The sequence below is a fragment of the Dipodomys merriami genome, unplaced genomic scaffold, assembly GCF_024711535.1.
Source record: "Dipodomys merriami isolate MVZ:Mamm:240054 unplaced genomic scaffold, mDipMer1.0.p SCAF_1, whole genome shotgun sequence".
Taxonomy (NCBI): domain Eukaryota; kingdom Metazoa; phylum Chordata; class Mammalia; order Rodentia; family Heteromyidae; genus Dipodomys; species Dipodomys merriami.
Window position 1 is genome coordinate 41,596,856 of NW_027202270.1, and position 21,627 is coordinate 41,618,482.

A 21,627-nucleotide genomic window follows, 5' to 3' on the forward strand; every position below is an offset into this window, starting at 1 on the left:
CGGCGGCCTCCTTCACCCCAGCCGCCGGCAACTCCGGGTGGGCGGGCGAGCAGGCGGGCAGGGCAGGGAAGGAGAGCGCGGGGAAGGAGCGCGCGCCCCCGCGCCCCGCGCGCGCCCGTTGCCATGGGAACACACCGGGTCGCGCCGCCCGAGGGGCCCGGCGGGAGGAGGCGAAGCGGCCGAGCTCGCGGGGGGACGCTCTCGCAAGATGGCGTCCGCGAGGCCGCGGGATGCGGAGTGAGCGCGCCCCGCTGGGGGCTCTGCCGGGCTGCTTCGCTCCCCGCCGTCGCCGTCACCGCCACTGCGGCGCCGCCTCTCCTCAGCCGAGCCTCCCGCCCCGCAGGTACCGCCGTCCGCCCGCCCGCCCGCGCGCGCGCTCCCCCTCCGTCCCTCCTGCCCGCCCTCCCGCGCAGCGGCCAGGTGGCTGCGACAAGTGCCGGCGCGTCGAGGGGTAGCGGGCTCCCCGCGGGCCCGCGCGCCCCACAATAACGCGTGCACAACTTTTTCTTGCAGCGGCCGCTCGCGTCCCGGCCTGCAGCCTCCCCGCACCACGCCCCTCCGAGGTGCGAGCGCTCCTGGGCCGGTGCGGTGATCCCGGGCCGCCGGGAGGAGCGCGAGCCTCGGCTAGCCGCCGGAGCGGGAGCGCCGCTGCCATGGCCCTCACCCTGTTCGGTAAGTGCCGCCGGCCCCGCCCCGCCCCGCGCCGCCGCAGGTGGGCCGCGCCCAGGCCGCGGGGGAGGGCGGCCACGGGGGCCCGGCGCTCGCCGAGGGGCGCGGCTCGGGCCGCGGGGTCGCGGTGCCCGGAGCGCGGGGCTGCCTCCCTCGCGCCTCTCCCATTGTTTCCTCTCCTGGCAGAGCCGATGGGCGTGTGCTCCCCTGACCAATTCAGGGCTGGGTTGGCTGGGAGGTGCTGGGTGCTTTGTACACGCACAGTGCTTCTCCCCCACGCCAACTTGAGAGTGAAGTTGGCTATTGGGTCCAACCCTACCTTTCCCTAGACGGGAAATAAAGAGGCTGGAAAGTTTTATTTTAAACAAGATGTGTTAGCATCTCCAGCCTCTCTAAAATGACCCAAGTGCGGCTGTTGCTTCCTGTTGAATGGCTGGGAGATTTTGGTTTTGAACTCTGTATGTTCCATTGAAAATATTTGTGAACTTAATCTTGGTTAAAATTGCAAATGTGTACTCTACCGAATGAGAGCGGACGGAAGAAAGTTGGCTACTGGAAGATAACTAATCCGGAGCGTATTTGTGAGTATTCACTAGGAGAGAAATGGCATTACTGCAGGACTATTGTTTCAGTGGTTAGGATTTGAAAGTCCCCCTTCCCTCTCTTTTCCAATGATAATGAGCCGGGTTGAAGGACTGAAAAGGTATTTTTTCTTTTACCAAAGCAACTGATTGGTACTTAGGAACTTCTCATCAGGAATACCTGGTATATGAAAATTTATATGTTCCCACTCTTTAGCTTTTCCATAATCAGGGTACAGTGATCTGCCACTGATAGCTCTAGGGACAGCCTTAGAAAAGTTATCCAGACTATCATATTTCCAGTGAAGTTTTAATCGTGTTATTTGAGGAGGCACATTAGAGGGGGTCACATGCCTTAAATTCCTTTCGATGAAAATACTCCGACTTGAATTAAATGGCTGGGGTCTGAGTTCCTTGTTTCTTCTTTCTCCTGTTTCCCAGTACATGGTATCTAATCTCCATTATTTAATAGAAATGGTTTCTTTCCTTGAATGTGGACTTTTGTACAGTTAAAAATGATGGAAGGTTCTACTCAGGCCATACTTTTTAAAAAGTCTGTTGTGGTTAATCAGCGTATTTTCAGAGGTAGATTTCTCCCAAAACAAGTAGCCTAAATTCATTTTCCTCCCTAAAGTGATATTCTGAACTTTAAAGACTTTCAAAAGGAAACTTAAAGTCTAGCTTTTAGAATATTGACATTTCTGGTGAGTAAAAACAGATAAATTGGGGGAAATAAGTTCTCAAGGATTCCAAAATTATGTGTTTATCTAGGCAGGGGTAAGGAACACCAGCACATGGAATTTGACCTCTAGACCAAAGTGTAAGAAATATCTCCCACCTGTCAGAATAAAGTGTCTTTAAGATTCTAAAGTCCACTTGGAGGAAACAAGATTCACTTCCTTTCCATGTGAACATTCTGTGTTACAAAGGAAAGTGTCCATGTGAAGAGGTTTTTAAAGTAGTGGTAGATCAACAGCTGTTTGGTGGTTGTAAACTAATCTGGATGTCTGTTAAAAAATGTAGAAAACCAAAGGAGGATATTCTTAGGAGAGGATCACAAAGGCGCAGTAACTGTGCATATTATCGTTAATATTTATTGAAATGAATTCCAAGGAAAGGAAATAAGAGGTGATTTTTTTTCTCCTTGTTTCTGTTTTTGTTTACTTTATCTTTTGCCTTGTTTGTACATTTATTTAAGGGAGGGTTGGGGGGGCGCAAAGGGTGGGACAAAGAGTGAACAAATGGAGCTGTGATAACTTACTAGACACTATGTTGAAAATGAACTGTAAAACTTGTAGGTGAGGATGGGAGGGAAAAACTGGGAGAGAGAGCAAGAGACGAGCAAGAGAGCAAGACACTGACTTATGCAACTGTAACCCCTCTGTTCATCACTTTTATAATAAATAAATAAATAAATATATATATAATGTAGATTCCTTTGCTCAAAGACACACCCCCTCCCCCATGATTCTTAAGCACTTAAAAGAGTTGAGTATCATTGAATTAAAGGTAACTATTAGGAAATTTGATTAAAATACCTTTTTTGTATATGTTAATAGAAGTGTTCAAGGGTTAGAAGAAGAAAAAATTGACAGTGCTGGGGGTTGAATTCATAGACTCATATATGCCAGACATGCATGCTATCACTCAGTTTTATTTCCAATGTATATTTACTCTTAATGACCAGCTTAGAATGGAGGAGTAATGAGTTGATAAAGCTCTGTTAGATGGTGATAAGAAGATGGAGAAAGAAAGCAGATTGGATGAACATGTTTTGTCAGTCATCAAATCAAAGATCAACAGTTTGCACCTAGAATAGTTTATCCCTTGCTTTGTGTCTTATAATTCCACTCAGGCATTTTATTTTTTGTTTTTTGGTCCAGTTGTGGGGCCTGAACTCTGGGCCTGAGCACTGTCCCTCAGCTCTTCAGCTCAAGGCTAGTGCCCTACCACTTGAGCCACAGCGCCACTTCCGGCTTTTTTCTTTTTGCTTATGTGGTGCTGAGGAATTGAACCCAGGGCCTCAGGCATGCAAGGCAAGTGCTCTACCACTGAGCCAGCTTCCCAGCCCCACTCAGGCATTTTATAAATGTACAGAATCTTGATATAGAAAGTTAGTGAGCTGGGCGCCGGTGGCTCACACCTGTAATCCTAGCTACTCAGGAGTCTGAGATCTGATAATGTTGGTTCAAAAGCCCGATGGGCAGGAAAGTCTGTGAGACTAATCCCTAATAAACCACCAGAAAAACCAGAAGTGGTGCAGTGGCTCAAGTGGTAGAGCACTTGCCTTGAGCTGAAGAGCTGAGGGGCAGTGCCCAGGCCCAAAGTTCAAGCCCCACAACTGACCAAAAAAACAAAAGAAAATTAGTGAAAGTGAACTTAGTTTGTTTATTTATTTTAGTGAAAGTTAACCTAGTTTATTTATTTTAGTCCTGGGCTTGAATTCAGGGCGTGGGCACTGTCCCTGAGCTGCTTTTGCTCAAGGCTAGTAGTGCTCTACCACATGAGCCACAGCTCTATTTGTAGCTTTTGGTGATTAATTGCAGTAAGGGTCTCATGGACTTTTCTGCCCTGGCTGACTTCAAAGCACAATCCTCATATCTCAGTCTCTTGTTTACAGTTTCCTAGGATTACAGGCTTGAGCCACCAGCACTTTGCCTTAAATAGTATTTTAATGTAAATATGTTTTATTCTGTGATTGAAGAACCAGACCCTAGTCCTAGTCTTTTATTATTATTTTTTGTCTTTTTTGTTATTGTTGTTTGTTGGTCGTGGCGCTTGAACTCTGGCCCAGGCACTGAGCTCTTAATCTCAAGGCCAGTGTTCTACCACTTGAGCCATAGCACCACTTCCAGTTTTTTGGTGGTTAATTGGAGATAAGAGTCTCAGGGACTTTGCAGCCCTGGCTAGCTTTGAACTGTGATCCTCATTTCTCAGACTACTGAGTAGTTAGAATTACAGGTGTGAGCCACCTATGCCAGCTTCTTTTATGATTTTTATGGTCTCATTTGGGCATTGAAAATGCGCATCTTTGAAAGTTCAGGGATTTGTAACCATTTTTCTCTACTTTTTTCTTGACCCATGTCTCAGTATGAACCTTCAGATAGTTTTTTAAATCATCCTCTCTTAAAAGTTATGTGGCTATAACTCAGACCCCACCCACTTTGCTCATTTGTTAAGCAGACTTCTGTTATAACTTCTTAGTGCTTGAATATTGGTAGTATTCCATAGTCTTTTCAGAACTATATCAAATGTGCCCAGTTTGCTCACTATGCAATTCCATGTAGTTACTGGTACATAACCAAGTGTAGGCTTTGTTGAACCTTCTTGGTAGGGAAGCACATGTTCTTTTGTAACTACTAGGATAATAGAGAAGTCTGAGATCATCAGATCATCAAATTTAGAACATTTTAACTGGTGTACCTGACAGGGTGTTCTGATTAGCCATGCCAATAGAGCTCTCAGCCAAATTGGGGGAATAAATAGTCTGCCAGGGCATCCCTGGGCAGTATTTTCCATCATTTATAGCTTAATGGGGCAATGGTTTACTGCCCAGACAGATAGATAGATGGAATTTCAGTATGATCCCTCTGTTGGCTGTACCTTGAATAATGCTCTGCCATGAATCACTTTTTTTGTTTTGTTTTGTTTTGTTTTTGTGGTCGTGGGGCCTGAACTCTGGGCCTGGGCACTGTCCCTCAGCTCTTCAGCTCAAGGCTAGCGCTCTACCACTTGAGCCACAGCACCACTTCTGGCTTTTTTTTTTTTTTTCTGCTTATGTGGTGCTGAGGAATCAAACCCAGGGCCTTGAGCATGCAAGTCAAGCGCTCTACCACTGAGCCACCTTCCTAGCCCCATGAATCACTTTTAATATTTTCTTGTCATATTTCTTCAGACCCTCTGCCACAGAAACTTTTTCATTATCTTTTTTTAGCATTGTCAAGGTCCTGATACACCCACCTGTAGACATCTTTGTAGAGTTATTTCTGAGTGATTATAAGGCTGTGGCTTTTTTTTTTTTTGATATATAGCTAGAAAATTTTCTTGTTGTTCATATGATTATCCTGAAATTAAAATTTATTTTCAAAAAGTTGGGTCAGTTGAACATTTTTAGTGTGATTTACTTGACCAAAAAGGAAAGTTCCACTTGACTACATTCTCTGCTGATTTTTCTTTTTTCTTCTTATTGTTTGGGCTTGAAGTCAGGGTGAGGTGCAGTCCCTTGGCATTTTTGCTCAAGAATAGTGGTCTATCATTTGAGATACAGCTCCACTTCTGACCTTTTGGAAGTTTATTGGAGATAAGAGTCTCACAAATTTTCCTGCACAGGCTTGCTTTGAACCTCGATTATCAGGTCTCAGACTCCTGAGTAAGTAGGATTACAGGCAAGAGCCACCATCTCCCAGTCTCTGCTGATATATATATATATATATATATATATATAATTTGTTCTGAAGAATGTGAGGTGGCCCAGTGAAAGTACAGCCAAGTTTTCTCTTTTTACTTGACCTCAAACTACTATCTTTATTTAAGTGCTTGCCTTCATCTTTTCTTTTACCAGTGTCAAAAATGTAGTATTTAAAATTTAAGATTTATCTTGTGTGGGGATCTGGCACCATGTAGAGAGTCTAAAGATTTATAGCTGTTATAATTTTAATTATCACTATTTATGTACCATTAATAAAGAAATATTGGTAGCACTGTGTGTGTGTGTGTGTGTGTGTGTGTATGTATGTGCGTGCACATGCACACGCATCAGCCAGTAATGGGGCTTGAATTTAGGGTCCTGAGGGCTTGCTTGGCTTCTTCAAAAGCTGAAAATTGGCTCTCTACTATTTGAGCCAACTCCACTTCCTGCTTTTTTTGCTAGTTCATTGCAGAAGAGAGTCTAATAGCCTGGCTTCAAACCTTGATCCTCAGTCTCATCTTCCTGAATAGCTAGGATAACAGGCATGAAACATTGAACCTGGTTTTCAAATTGAATTACTGACCATTTCTGAGTTATTCTTTCTTTGAAACTGATTTTCAAAATTTTGATATTTTATTGATTAATACAATCTTACTATCTTTAAAAATAAGATAGGAGGAAACTAAGAAAACAGGATAATGTGACAATATTTTACCTTAAAAATCATGTTGAAGGCTGGGAATGTGGCTTAGTGGTAGAGTTCTTCTCTAGCATGCACAAAACCCTGAGTTTGATTCCTCAACACCACATAATCAGAAAAAGCCCGAAGTCGTGCTGTGGCTCAAGTGGTAGAGTGTTAGCCTTGAGCAAAAAGAAGCTTTAGGGACAGGGCTTAGGCCCTGAGTTCAAGCCCCAGGACTGGAAAGAAAAAAAGAAAGAAAAAAATCATGTTGAATAAAAAGTCAATTAACAGTTAAAAATATAATTCTTAGTTTCTTTTTATAAAAGTGAATACTTTGTGTATATACTGTATTTTATACTTACTAATAGATTTTATTTATTCCCTTAATTTTTTTTTTTTTTTGTTGTTGTTGTTGTTGTCCTGAGGTTTGACACAGATCCTGTACTTGCCAAGTAAGTCCTCTATAACTTGAGCCATGTCCTTGAATACTTTTTTATTTTTTTTTGGTCATGGAGTTTGAACTCTGGGCCTGGGCACTGTCCCTAAGCTCTTCAACTAAAGGTGAATGCTCTGCCACTTGAGCCACAGCGCCACTTCAGGTTTCTGGTGGTTAATTGGAGATGAGTTTCATGGACTTTCCTTCCCTGGGCTAGTTTTGAACCATGATCTTCAGATCTCAGCTACTGAGTAGTTAGGATTACATGTGTGAGCCACTGGTGCTCGGCCAGTCATGGGGCTTGAACTCAGGGCCTGGGCACTGTTCTTGAGCGTCTTTTGCTCAAGGTTAGCACGCAACCTCTTGAGCCACAGCATCAATTCTGGATTTTTCTGTTTATGTGGTGCTGAGGAATCGAACCCAGGGCTTCATGCATGGTAGGCAAGCACTCTACCACTAAACCACATTCCCAGCTCCATCCTTTAATACTTTGAAAGGGTAAATTTTGTAATATGTGATGTATATCTCAGTTAAACTGTAATTGGTAAAAAGCCATCTGAGCTAAAGCAACAAAAACAACAAAAGCAGTTTAAATAATTTAGTTCTCTTAAACTGTTAGAAAAGAATAAACTAGTTTTAGTTGAATGACTTTATATCCCAGGACTTTTTAGAACTTTTCATGTTTCTGAAAATTGAGAGGTAATGTGCTCTTGCCTATTTTGAATGGTTTAAGCTGAGAAAAGTGACCACTTCTTGGAAAGAATTACTGGTGGAAGTCAGTTCAAGCCTGTTGCCAGCTACTAAGTGGAGTGGCATGGGGCCATCTCATTGTTTTTCATCCAGCTGCACTGAAAGTTGTTCCTTTCCCTTTCCACTTGCGCTGTTTTACCTTTCAACTTCATTGGACTACATACATTTCATTATTGGAGGAAAGACATAAAGAAAGAATGTAGCCTAGGAAACATCTCCATTGAGTGCATCCTCTAGGCTTTTCAAACTGCTCGCCTTCCTCCTTTTCCCAAATCTGCCATTAGCACATATTTTCAGCCCACACAGAATATTCTGTTTTGTGGCTTTTATGTAGAACTTTGTTGTTATGGTTTAGCTCCTTATTGGCTGTGAAATTGTATCAGTAGAGATGACTTGGGATTTGGAGTAGCCTGTTCTAGGACCAACAACAGGTGAGTGCTGTAGCTGTCCATTGAGAGGTATGCTGGACTGAAATACTTGCCTCCGTAGACCTTTCATGGCAAATAGTTTTATAACATGGTAATGTAAAGAATGAGGACTACCAGACTGGATGTAGATATAAATCTTCATAAAGCCCTGAAGAAATATTTTAACTCATGGATTGGAGATTTTTTTTTAAAGTGACAAGACCTAGGACAAACTTTTTTTTTTTTTTTTTGAGGGAATTGCACTACCAGAGAAAACAAAGTGACAGAAGTTTCCTTTAAAGGGGGAGACATTGTTAAGAAGGGTTGTAGGGATGGGGGAAAGATAGAGAATATCGGTAAATGAGAGGAGGAAGCAGACACAGAGAAGTGTTATTTTCTAATATTTTACTTAACAGCTCTTGTGTTTTTCTGTTTTATCATTTGCTAACTCATCTATTTGTTGAATGTTCTTGAGTCTCCAATATGTGCAAGGTATTGATTGTTTTCTGCTTTCAAGATGGGAGAGAGGCAAACAATAAAAATGTATATATTGTGCAGCAAGTGCTATGAAGAAAAATAAAGCAGGGTGAAAAGTATGGGACTGTGGTAACAGGTGAGGGCAGAGACAGCCGGGAGAGAGGACCCAGATCAGTTAGGGGCCTGTAAACTACGGTTAAGTTCTTTAAATTTCACTGAATAAGATCGACCTCATGGATGATGATCTTTCTATAGCATGCAGTGTAGTTGGATTTTAGAGTAAGAGAGGATTGTTTAACCTTCCTCTGCCATGTATCAACTGTATATTCTCTTAGTTTCCTCATATATAAGGGACTAGTCTTTTTTTTGGTTGGTCCTGGGGCTTGAACTCTGGGCCTGGGCACTGTCCATCAGCTCTTAGCTCAAGGCCAGTGCTCTACCACTTGAGCCACAGCGCCACTTCTGGTTTTCTAGTGGTTTATTGGAGATGGTGTTTCCTGCTTGGGCTGGCTTTGAACCTCGATCCTCAGATCTCAGCTTCCTGAGTAGCTAGGATTATAGGTGTGAGCCATCGGTGCCCGGTGAGGGGATTGTTCTTTTTATGTAAGTTTTTCATGTAAGCAGAAATTATTGCAATCATGTATGTGAATATAATAGTACAGTATTGAAAATACATATATAGTATTGTCACCACTATTATCACTACTACAATTATGAACAAAGATCAAAATGTTTCTCCATTTGTTTCTTTTTTGAGGTTCTGGGCATCATACCTTGAACTTCAGAAATGCTATAGTCAAGTGCTCTACCACTAAGCTGCAAACCCTATTTCTCTCCCTGTGTTTAGACAGGTCTGTTCAATCTCTTGAAAAAGTGTTCTGTAATATTTTTCCTTACATGTGTTGCTGAAGATGTGCCATATGTCACTGTAGATGTGTTTGAGAATGCTGTGTTGGAGACTTGAGCTAGTTCAGGGTATTTACAGCAGAGATCAGATGGACTTCTCTGATAGTGCAGGCCATTGTGACATTTCCACTGTGCTCAGAAAATGTAAAACATACACAGGCCACCATGTAACAATCACTTCTCTTGTGTAATCAAGACTAAAATCAGATGAAGTCCCTTCTCTCTTTTTTTTTTTTTTTTTTTTTTTTTTTGGGTCCAGTCGTGGGGCCTGAACTCTGGGCCTGGGCGCTGTCCCTCAGCTCTTCAGCTCAAGGCTAGTGCTCTACCACTTGAGCCACAGCGCCACTTCCGGCTTTTTTCTTTTTGCTTATGTGGTGCTGAGGAATCGAACCCAGGGCCTTGAGCATGCAAGGCAAGCGCTCTACCACTGAGCCACCTTCCCAGCCCAAGTCCCTTCTCTTTTGCACTTCAGTACATCAAGGATGTAAACTCGATGTCTGATACATAATAGGACACAATCCAAGTTTATTGAATAAATGAAGCAACAACAAATAACCACATAAAAATGGATGATCATTTCTGTATTCATAACCCATGAACCATTTAAACTTTTGTGTTCAGTTACCTTTTTTCCTCCTATTACTTTACTCGTACATTAAATCTGCCTTTGAAATTAGTTGCACAGTTCACTTTTCAACTTTAAATCCTCCAGTGGTTCTCTATTACCATTCAGGGTAAGTACAGCTTACCTAGTTAGCATGTCAGCTGTCAAGAAAGGCCTCCTGCTTACCTTCTTGTCTGGCTTTATCTTTTATTCTCCACCCCTGAGAGGCTATGCTTCAGCTATACTGACCTACTTGAATTTGCTCTGTATGCCTATGGCACCATCATTGCCCTAACTAATTTTCTTTTCTTTTTTTTTTTTTTTTTGGTCGGTCATAGTGCTTGAACTCTGTGCCTGGGCACTGTCCCTCAACTCTTCAGCACAAGGCAAGTGCTTTACCACTTGAGCCATAGTGCCACTTTTGGTTTTCTGGTGGTTTATTGGAGATAAGATTTTCATGGACTTTCCTGCCTGGGCTGGCTTTGAACCATGATCTTCAAATCTCAGCCTCCTGAGTAGCTAGTATTACAGGCGAGGGCCACCAGCACCTGGCCCTAACTCATTTTTATCCCTAACGCATTTTTATCCCAACTTGCTTTTGCATATCTTTTACAACTTGGCATGAATAGCTAGTTTTTCTAAGTAGTCTTCCTTTTTTCTCTATCTGTGGTGCCCTGTATACCTCTGCCCTAGCATTTATCTGTGGTAATATAATGATTGGCTTAAACTGTTCTGTCTCCTCCACCATATTCCCTAATGGAAAAGCTATGAACCTCTTTATCCTTAACTGCCAGAGTCTGCACCAGGTATTTAATAAATATTTGATGAATGTTATTTACTAAGCCGAATATGTAGCTCTTAGATTAGGGACTTAATTGTAGGGCTCCAATCCATATGATATATAATATAGTTTGTTGTTATTTTTGTGCTGATCCTGGGGCTTGAACTCAGGGCTAGTGTGCTGTCCCTGAGCTTTATTTGCTCAAGGCTAGCACTCTACCACCTGAGCTACAGCTCCACTTTTGACTTTTTGGAAGTTCATTGGAGATAAGATACTCACAGACTTTCCTGCCTGGCCTGGCTTGAACCTGGATCCTCATCTGAATAGCTAGGATTACAGACATGAGCCACCAGCACCCTGCTTCACCCAGCTTTTTGTTATTTTAACAAATTTACTACATGTGCCATTCTGTCATTCCTTGGCTCCATCCTCTATAGTGGATTCTTCAACTGCAAACATACAGGCTTGAATAAAAAGAAGTCTCTCTGGGAACATATTCTTTGAGGTTTAACTATAATATTACTAACAACCAACAGATGTTTGTAAATTATTTGGCATAATTAGATAACAAATTCCACTTCATTAAGCTATTGTTCATTTTCATTTCAGTAGCACAAAGAAATTGCACATAAATTAACTTGGTTTGTTCGTGTTTTCCTCACTGCAGGGAACATAATCAAATTGAATAGCAATTCAATATGAAAATGGCTAGTTTAACCTTTTAGAGGTCTGAAAACAAAAACAGCATAATATTTTGTAATAGTAAATATGTATGCTACATGAATATTCCATTAGTTTTCATATGGTTATTAGAAGAATATATGCAACCATTTAAATATATCTTTATATGTGTTAAAGAAGACTTATTTTTGCTATTTATTAATGTTTGTCTTCTAAGAAGAATCTGAAGTGACTTAGGAAAAGAGACAGTGTAAGAATATGGAAAACATGTTGGGTTTCATTTTTCTCTGCCTTGTTTCATTAGTTTCTTCCTCTAACCCTGCCTTGTTTCTTTCTGATTAGAGTGATGCTTTGCCATTCTATGTGATAACTTTTTCAACTTTAGTACCCTTGTGAGCACCATTATGAACTACTAGCACTTCCCATAATCAGTTTTTTTTTTAGAACAGCCAATATACTCCTACCTCTACCACTTTCATCTCTCTAGCCCTGTACACCTGCTGATCCTTTGACCTTCTCTCCTCATCCCAACTTTTTTTTTTTTTTTTTTTTGTCGGTCATGGGGCTTGAACTCTGGGCTTGGGCGCTGTCCCTCAGCTCTTCAGCTCAAGGCGAGCGCTCTACCACTTGAGCTACAGCACCACTTCCGGTTTTCTAGTGGTTTATTGGAGATAGGAGTCTCACGGTCTTTCCTGCCTGGGCTGGCTTTGAACCGCGATTCTCAGATCTCAGCCTCCTGAGTAGCTAGGATTACAGGCGTGAGCCACTGGCGCCTGGCTTCTCTTCCCAACTTTAGTGCCACAAAGCAGTGGTTTTCTCATAATTACATATGTAAATGTCATTCTTTCCTAATGAAAAAGAGAGAAAAAATTTGACACTTGTTAAAATGGGAATACTTATTTAAAATGACTATGATAAGTATCAGTACTAATGTAATAGATTGAGCTCAATTCTGAATTGCATAATCCCGGAATGGGCTTGGGAGAAGTAGATGGAAAGTTATTAAGAGGATACATTAAAGTGTGTGTGTGTGTGTGTGTGTGTGTGTGTGTGTGTGTGTGTAAAGTGTGTGTGTGTGTGTGTGTGTAAAGTGTGTGTGTGTGTGTGTGTGTGTGTGTGTGTGTGTGTGTGTGTGTGTCAAGGAATTTTTTTTTTTTTTGGTGGTTGTGGGGCCTGAACTCAGGGCCTGGGCTCTACCCTAAGCTCTTTTGCTCAAGGGTAATGCTCTACCACTTTGATCCACAGCCCCACTTCTGGTTTTTGAGTGGTTAATTGGAGAAAATAGTCTTAAGGGGACTTTTCTGCCTGGCCTGGCTTTGGATGGAGATCCTTAGATCTCAGCCTCCTGAGTAGCTAGGATTACAGGTGTGAGCCCCCAGCCCCCAGTAAACATTACAATTGTGTCTCTCTTGTTTTTGGTGCTATCAGTTGGGCTTGAACTTAGAGCCTACATGCTGTTCCTTTGCTTTTGTGCTGAAGACTGTACCACTTGAGCCATGGCTTGATAACCTGACCTAATAGAATTCCTACTTAGCTTTAGGTGACAGGCATCTGCCACTATGCCAAGTTATTGGCTGAGAATGGGCCTTGGAAACCTTTTCTGCCTTGGCTGGCCTCAAATTGTGATCCTGTGATCTCTCCCTCCCAGGCACTAGGATTATTGGTGCTGTACTTGACTTTTTTTTTTTTTTTTTTTTGGATAGGCTCTTGATACATAGCCTAGGCCAATCTCAAACTCCTGATCCTCTTGTCTTAGCCTATAGAATGCTGGGATTAAAGATGTGCACTGCTATACCCTGCTTGATAATTGTTTTTAACATTGCTAAATAGAAGTCACTAAGCAGTTTACTAAAGCTCACACTAGCAATTGTTTTTCAGAATGTGCTGGAATATGTTATCCTCTTAAGAAAATAACTCACTGGTTTATTGGATATTTCCCATGTTGCTTATAATATTAAATTTAATTGTAAAAAATATTTGAGTAAATTGACTGCCAGTTGTGAAAAAATAAATTGTTTTGGTGATATTGCCTTTCAAGTATTAGAATTACATGTGCTGGTTTTCTCAGATTTGGATTTATAAAGATGTTCATTATTCATATATACAGAATAGGTAAAGAATACACATACCAAAAACAATTCATATTTCTTTTTATTTTTGTTTTTATTTTTTTTTTGGTCCAGTTGTGGGGCCTGAACTCTGGGCCTGGGCGCTGTCCCTCAGCTCTTCAGCTCAAGGCTAGCGCTCTACCACTTGAGCCACAGCGCCACTGCAGGCTTTTTTCTTTTTGCTTATATGGTGCTGAGGAATCGAACCCAGGGCCTCAGGCATGCAAGGCAAGCGCTCTACCACTGAGCCACCTTCCCAGCCCCTCGTATTTCTTTTTCTTCCTCATAATGTTTAAAAATTAATGAGAGACTTAAAGCTTATATATATATATATATATATATATATATATATATATATATATATATATTTTTTTTTTTTTTTTTTTTTTTTTTTTATTTTTTTTGGGTCCGGTCGTGGGGCCTGAACTCTGGGCCTGGGCACTGTCCCTCAGCTCTTCAGCTCAAGGCCAGCATTCTATCACTTGAGCCACAGTGCCACTTCTGGCTCTTTTCTTATGTGGTGCTGAGGAATCGAACCTAGGGCCTCGAGCTTGCAAGGCAAGTGCTCTACCACTGAGCCACCTTCCCAGCCCCTCAGCTCTTCATTTTAAGGCTAGCACTCTACCACTCGAGCCACAGCACCACTTCCAGCTTTTTCTGCTTATGTGGTGCTGAGGAATCGAACCCAGGGCCTCATGCATGCAAGGCAAGCGCTCTACCACTGAGCCACCTTCCAAGCCCCTAAGCTTATATTTTTTGAATGGAAAATAATTGTCTGAGCTTACCAGTGCTTTTAGGTGATGTTAAAGGTTAAATTTACTTCAATAAGGACAAGAAAAAGCACCAAGATGTGTTATAAAAGGAAAGGAAGAAACAGATCAGTTGCTATACATTATTAGAGAGATTGGTAGAACACTCTGAGGCCTGTTTTTCTGAATTTTCCAGATGGCAGTTGGGTTCTCTGGAGAGCCACAAGCCTTCCTTTTGCCACCCTATAGTTGCTATTCCTAGGTCTGTCCAGACAGAGGAGCTCTTGTTCTCTTTAGTGACTCTCTTGTCTTCTCCCCCTCCCCGATATGTCTGTGTATGTTTGTCTTCCCCCTACCCCCATGTGGGCCAGCATCTGGAAGAATTTGGGGGAATCACCAATTACCCATTCAGCTTTTAGGACCTGTACCTTTGGGGTGAAGCATTATTCAGCTCTCATCATACTTGAGTCTACTGACTTGAGTCTAATCCAGACTTTTCCTTCTATCTTACTTTTAAAGTATAATAATTGACCTTAGGGAAAGTCAGGCATTTGAAAATTTTGTAACTATTTCTTTAAAATAATTTTTAAGAGTTAAAAGTTGGTAAACCTTAACAGAAAATGTCCAACATTTTCTAATCTTATAATAAGCTGTTTTCTATTATCAAGGGAAGAAGGAAAGCTGATAGATTATTAGTATTAGATAATTTTAAAAGATCTGTCTGCGCTGGGAATGTGGGTCAGTGGTAAAGTGCTTGCCTAGCACACATGAAGCTAGATTTGAGGATCACAGTTCTAAAGCAGCCAGGGCAGGAAAGTCTGAAACTTCTTATCTCCATTTAACCACAACAAGCCAGAAGTAGAGCTATGGCTCCAGTGGTAGTGCACCAGTTTGAGTGGAAATGCTAAAGGACAGCACCTGAGATCTCTCCCCCCCCCCCCCACACTCATCCCAAAGTTGTTTTCTCTAAGTAAAGGTACATATAAAATAAGTGTGAAACTTTAGCAATATGTTAAATATGTGATCCTCAAATCTAGCTAGGATTATAGGTGTGAGTCATGGGAGCCCAGAGGGACAGATCTTTATGTGTGTTTTTGTTTGTTTGCCAGTCCTGAAGCTTGAACTCAGCTTGGACACCATCCCTGAGCTTCTTTTGATCAAGACTAGCATTCTACCACTTGAGCCACAGCACTACTTCTGGCTTTTTCTGTTAACGTGGTACTGTGGAATCAAACCCAGAGCTTCATGTGTGCTAGGCAAGCACTTTACCACTGACCCACATTCCCAGCCCAGACAAATCTTTTAAAATTATCTAATACTAATAATCTATCAGTTTTCCTTCTTCCCTGGATAATAGAAAACAGCTTATTATAAGATTAAAAAATGTGAGCATTTTCTGTTAAGGTTTTTACCAACTTTTAACTCTTAAAAATTATTTCAAAGAAATAGTTGTTGTTGGTCATGGGGTCTGGGTGCTGTCCTTCAGCTCTTCAGCTCAAGGCTAGCGCTCTACCATTTTAGTTACAGCCCTACTTCTGGCAGTTTGTTTTTAATACTCAGATTCAAATCTATAGTCTTGTGTTAGGTAGGTGAGGTACAAGTGTTTTTTTTGTTGTTGTTTTTTTTTTGTCAGTTGTGAGGATTGAACTCTGGGTCTAGATGGTGTCCCTGAGCTTTTCAGCTCAAGGGAAGTGCTCTATCCCTTGATCCACAGTGCCACTTCTGGTTTTCTGGTGGTTAATTGGAGATAAGAGTCTCGCAGACTTTCCTGCCCAGGCTGGCTTTGAACTTCGATCCTCAGATCTCAGTGTCCTGAGTAGCAAGGATTACAGGCATGAGCTACCGGTGCCCGATGAGGTACAAGTTTATTTATTTATTGTAAAGGGGCTGTACATAGTGGTTACAGCTACATGAGTAAGGCAATGAGTACATTACTTGTCGATCATTATTACCCCTTCCCTTCCTTGGTGTTGTCCCACTATCTCTTCCCTCCCCCATATCCCACCTCCACACTCCCTCCCCCCCTCCCCCCCAGATTGTAAAGTTCTTTCCAATATACTGCCCTGTGGGTATCCTTGTTGCAGTTGGTCATCCTGTGTCCTCAGGTAAAAGTTTTTAAATGGACATTTATCTTTTATTTAAAAATTAATCAAGCTTGTGGTAATAGTGTTCAATTGATAACCCCTATGTTAATAGGCCAAGACTATTATAGGTGAAACTCATCTGTTAATATAGAGAAAGTGCATCAGTTTTAAATAATTACCATGGAGCATTACTTTTTCAAATTTATAACTTTAAGGAAGACTTAGAAATGGTAATAAAATCTAATGAAGTGTGTCACTTTTAACTCTTTAAATTATATCACTATCAAACTTTTCTTTGATTTTTTAAAAAACTTTTTCTTAATTATAAAAATAGTGCCTTCTTAATGCTGAAAATTTGGATGAACAGATGTATTTCTACTATATTTGTCATTTTTTTTATTGTTTCTTTTCTAAAGAGCTCCAGTTAGTGATGATATTTAATAGGCTTTGCATTTCACTTTGCCAGTGCCTTATTCTAAAATAGTCAAAGCTCCAAAGAATGCTACTAGAGAACACTGTCTATCATAACCTCAAGGCAACTAAATATATCAATATATACTGTAAGTAATCACTTATAAAGCATTTTGAAAAATGGTATAGTCCTTCCTTATTTAAACAGACAGGGGAAGTTGTAGAGTATTTAAAATTCTATTAAGTTTTAGACCAATTTAAATTTGGCCAAAATAATGTTCTTCCTCTTTTTTTCTTCCCTCAAAGAAGATGTCAAATTGTAACAAATGTCAAATTGTAAGGTAGGTAAAGCAGAAAGCTCTCTCAGTTTCATGTTTTAGAATGCTGGTGAGAAAGGTAAGTGCCCTGCAAACCTCTAGGCATTGCCACATCATTAGCCTATAGTGGCACCAGGGTTAAGTACCATCTAAGGAGAAAACTGGGAAAGAATCCTCAAGCAGTTATTATTCCATGTAACATAAGCATGACCTTGGATGCCTTTTTGTGCTCCTTTTCATACACACTCCCCCCCCCCCAGCTCAGAAAAAAAAGAATATTAGGAAAAGAACTGTGAAGAAAAAATTGGAGGAGTTAGAATAAAATGTAAACCAGAGCCACAAATGTGGACAGTTAGCTAGTTACCATATACAGTAGGGAATGTTGAGGAATTTCCTGATTTTAAATGTTGGCAATTTAGGCCTCTAAAAAAACACAGTGCAGGCCAAAGAAAACACATCTTTGCACTGGTGGTGAGGCAACTACAGCCACAGGTTGGTGGCTTTCCAATTGCAAACTCAGTGTTGTGGAAATGGAAAAACTGACTGACCTGTACTAATCTTAGAGGAACACCAGGAAGGATTGGAGTATCCTGAAGATGAAGCATTAATAGGATTGAAGAGTTGGGTGATAGGAGCCAGTGAGTTGCGGATTCCTGTATTAAAATATATGTTATTCTGTGCATGCCCAGTTATGTCTTTTGAATAGGAATACATTCTTCAAAGAGATACTAACGTATATTTTACTACTATTTGGTACCACTTTGGCTCAAATCTCATTTTCTGGCTTGTTGGTACTCTTTAGAATGTTCATTTTCCCCCAGTACTGGATATTGAACTGGAATGAACCCGTGCATTCTAGGTAAGCCTGCTTCTTGAGCTATATCCCTAACCCTAGTTATGTGAAAGAATTTTTTCTTTAATCTTACCAATTTAGACTATCAAAAAGATTTACCAGTTACCCCTTCCTTTATCTCATCATGGATAAAATTGGCAGTCAGTACCAGGTCTTAGAAGATAGTACATTTGTATAAAACTGCTACCACCTAACTTTTCAGTCTTTATTAAATGATCAAAAATTGTCTCCAATTTTTTTTTGGGGGGTGTGATATAGGGGGTTGAACTCAGTGCCTGGTGCTTACCTCTTGAACCAGTCCAGCTTTTTTCCATTTTGGAGATAGAGTCACCTGGACTTTTCTTCTTGGGCAGGCTTTGATCTCAGCCTCCTTAGTATTTAGGATTATAAGTATGAGCCACTAGTACCTGGCATGTATTCAATTATTGAACCTAAACACTAGATAAAAACAGTTTTTCCTTATCTTTTTAAGATGGTATAAGAACAAGGGATAATAATACAGTTACAGTTTCTGTGCAAAAGCAGTACTTTGTAACAAGTCGTTTAAGGATTCAGGTGGACCTGTTGCAACAATGAGAAGTACAAAATGTCATGTCAAAACCATGTCATGTCGGTGTGGGGGGGGAGGGGGGTATAATTGGGTGGGGGGAAGGGGGAGGCTGGGAAGGGAGGTGAAGGGTAAACAAAGGAGGAGGCTGCAATGCTTGGTAAGAAATGTATGCATTATCCTGCCCATGTAATTGTAGCCCCTCTGTACAGTATGTTCTCAAATAAAATAAAATTAAATTAAAAAAAAAAAAAGCAGTACTTTGAAAAGTTTGCATGCTGCAACTTTTTTTTTTAATACTATGTGAGATAATAAACCATCATACTTCTAAGGTTGAAAGTCAGTTATGTGCCTCTGACCAGGGGTATTCTGTTAGCCTTTGATTTTTCATGTTTATGTACTATATACCTTAACTCTTTTTGTCAGTTGTGGGGCTTGAACTCTGGGCATGGGTGCTGTCCCTGAGCTCTTCAGCTACAGGCAAGTACTCTGCCACTTGAACCAAAACACTGCTTCTGGTTTTCTGGTGGTTAATTGGAGATAAGATTCTCATGGTCTTTACTGTCTGGGCTGGCTTTGCACTGTGATCCTAAGATCTCGGCCTCCTGGTGTGAGCCATGGGTGCCCAGCCTATACCTTAACTCTTAATTTGGCTTGTAACTTTTTTTTTTTAATATCAAGACACAGAGATAGAGTGAATGTACAGATTGGTTTATTAATTCCACTCTAATTTAGGATTCTTGATGACACTGGTTTACTTTTTATGTAAAACAAAAGACCTTTTTACTTTTTGTAAGGCGTGTTGCTCTATGTTTGTTTGCTCTACCTCAAAATTCAAATTGTTCTAACTTCTCTACTGACTAGGTGCTTTTAAAAACTTGGCTTATCAGATTCTCAAGCTTTTGCACAATGTATTTGAGAATAAAGTATCAAATGTAATAGTTTGACTATAAATACTTTAAGTCCTAGAATACTCTTATTTAGATCTATAAGTGCAGTTCATTATAGTTGTTGATATATGAACCCTGAGAAATTAATCTTCAAATATAAATTACATTAACATTTTTGTTATTAAGAATATTAAACATGGATAATGATTTGCTTCTGGTACTGTCATAAAGAGAGAAAACAGTTTTTATGAAGTCCACAAGATGGCACTTGCTAACCTGTTTTCTCTGTTTTTCCTTAGGTTAAGCAAATTTGACAAAATTTAAGAACATTTGTTTAAGATGCTAAAGTTCAGGTATCTAAAAGCTTGAGTCAGGACTTCTGAAAATTGATGAGCTTCAAGGCAATATTTTGAGAAATGCTCATTAGTAGTTTAGGATCCAGGATTCTTTGTTCAAGATGTTGAGGTTATAGTGAAAGTACTCTGTAATCTGTACAGTAGAAGGGGCAGCCTCTGTTTACTCCATTCACTTTTTAAACACTTTAAAAAGAAAATATATTTGTAGGAAAATGGATCAAACATCAAGAAGGGTAGATAACAGATAAATAGATGTTGAACGAGATAAGCTCAGTCTGTTTTCTCTCATGTAAAATTAAAAGCTGAAATAGAAATAATAATAATAATACATGATTATAAAAAGGGACTATTTAGGAGAAACTAGCTGGAGAGGGAAGGATGATGAGGGTGACCATGATTGGAATATGGGGTTGTATATATGTTTGCAACAATAAACTAAAAACTATTAAAGGGAAGTGGTAAAAAAGTATAATAGAGAAGAATTAAAAAATTATTATCAAGGTGATGTACAGAGGGGTTACAGTTACATAGTACATTTCAATATTACCCCTTCCCTTACTGTTTCCCCAGTTTTACCCTCCCATCCCTACCCAGAAGTTGTAATGCAGAAGAGTTTAATCAAAGTACATTATATGTATATATAGAAATAATCATGATGAAACTGTTTGTATAGTTTACACTAATTAAAGAAATTTAAAAACTGCCAGGCACTGATGGCTCACACCTGTAATCATAGCTACTCAGGAGGCTGACATCTGAGAATCACTGTTGGTATCCAGCCCAGCAAGAAAGTCCATGAGACTCTTATCTCCAGTTAATAAAAGAAAAAGTGGAAAGTAGTGCTGTGGCTCAAGTGGTAGAGTGCTAGCCTTGAGCAAAAGTTGCTTAGGGATAGCACCCAGGCCAGAGTATAAGCCCAAGGACCTGAAAATTTTTTTTTTTTAAATTAAAAAATCTAAAAACTCAGTTACAAAACTGGGGGAAATGTGATTTATAAAATATATAATCTAATTTATAAAATACATAATCTATATACTTAGTTTTTAGACATCTCAAACTATTGTTATTTATAAGGACCCTGGCTATTAGTAGTTGTTCTAATTTATTTTCCATTTAAAAGCAAGAAATGGAGTTAGAATATAGTATAGAATGTAATTCTTTTTGTTGTTTTAGAATGTAATTCTTATAATTAGGAATTCATAATTCTAGTTATGGATGAGATTTACCAAGAAGAACAATACTGAAAGAGAACAAGAATCTACCCAGTCATAAGAATTATCTTAGGCTTCCCTTTTACCTCTGCATATTTAACATTTAATTAATACTGTTTTACATGTTTACTGTTTATACTAACTTGGGGAAGGGAACAAAGCTGCAATTATGTTGATGTTAGTAGGGAATTTTTATGTATTTCTTTTTGAAATTCTGTCATTCAGGGAAAAGAGCTACATGGTCTAGAGGAAGGAAAGTGTTATTGAGTACATTTTAGCAGTGCAGCATTGTTTACAGCTAAACATTCTGACTTCTCTCAGCTGCATTATAAAGTGGTCAAACAATAGAAGCAAAAGACATGCTGTGGAATAAAAACAGTAAAGAACTTTCTGTTGACTACTGAATCAGATTTGCAAAAATCTAAACTTAAGCATTTAACCAAATACTCATTTTTCATCATTCTTAGGAAGTTTTAAGAAGAAAGAATCTACTATGTATGAGAAGCTTTCTTTTTAAAATTTACAATTAACTGCATGCACTTGCTGTTAAGCTCACATAATGAATGTGTTCTGTGGGCAGGATGCACATGGAAACTATTCCTTTGTTAGCTTGCCCTTTCCTGTAACGAGGGCTCACACTGTTCCCTTTCTGATTGCCATTGCTATATCATATTACAAGATCTCTTTTTAAGAGCTTGTCATACAGTCTTTTTAAAGTT

At 40.1% G+C, this 21,627-nt stretch overlaps 1 protein-coding gene across 3 annotated transcripts in view; it reads left to right on the top strand.

Moving 5' to 3' along the window:
- The first annotated feature begins 204 nt into the window (after positions 1-204).
- Positions 205-21,627, top strand: part of Chn1 (chimerin 1) — a 161,508-nt gene continuing 140,085 nt past the window's right edge. For 2 of the 3 annotated variants that reach the window (XM_070020593.1, XM_070020614.1), the window contains exon 1: positions 1,163-1,250. In XM_070020593.1, the coding sequence (XP_069876694.1) occupies positions 1,178-1,250 (73 nt within the window). In that variant the 5' untranslated portion in view covers positions 1,163-1,177. Of the gene's footprint in view, positions 344-513; positions 673-1,162; positions 1,251-21,627 lie in introns of those variants that run through there. The other variant, XM_070020603.1, reaches the window with a different exon arrangement.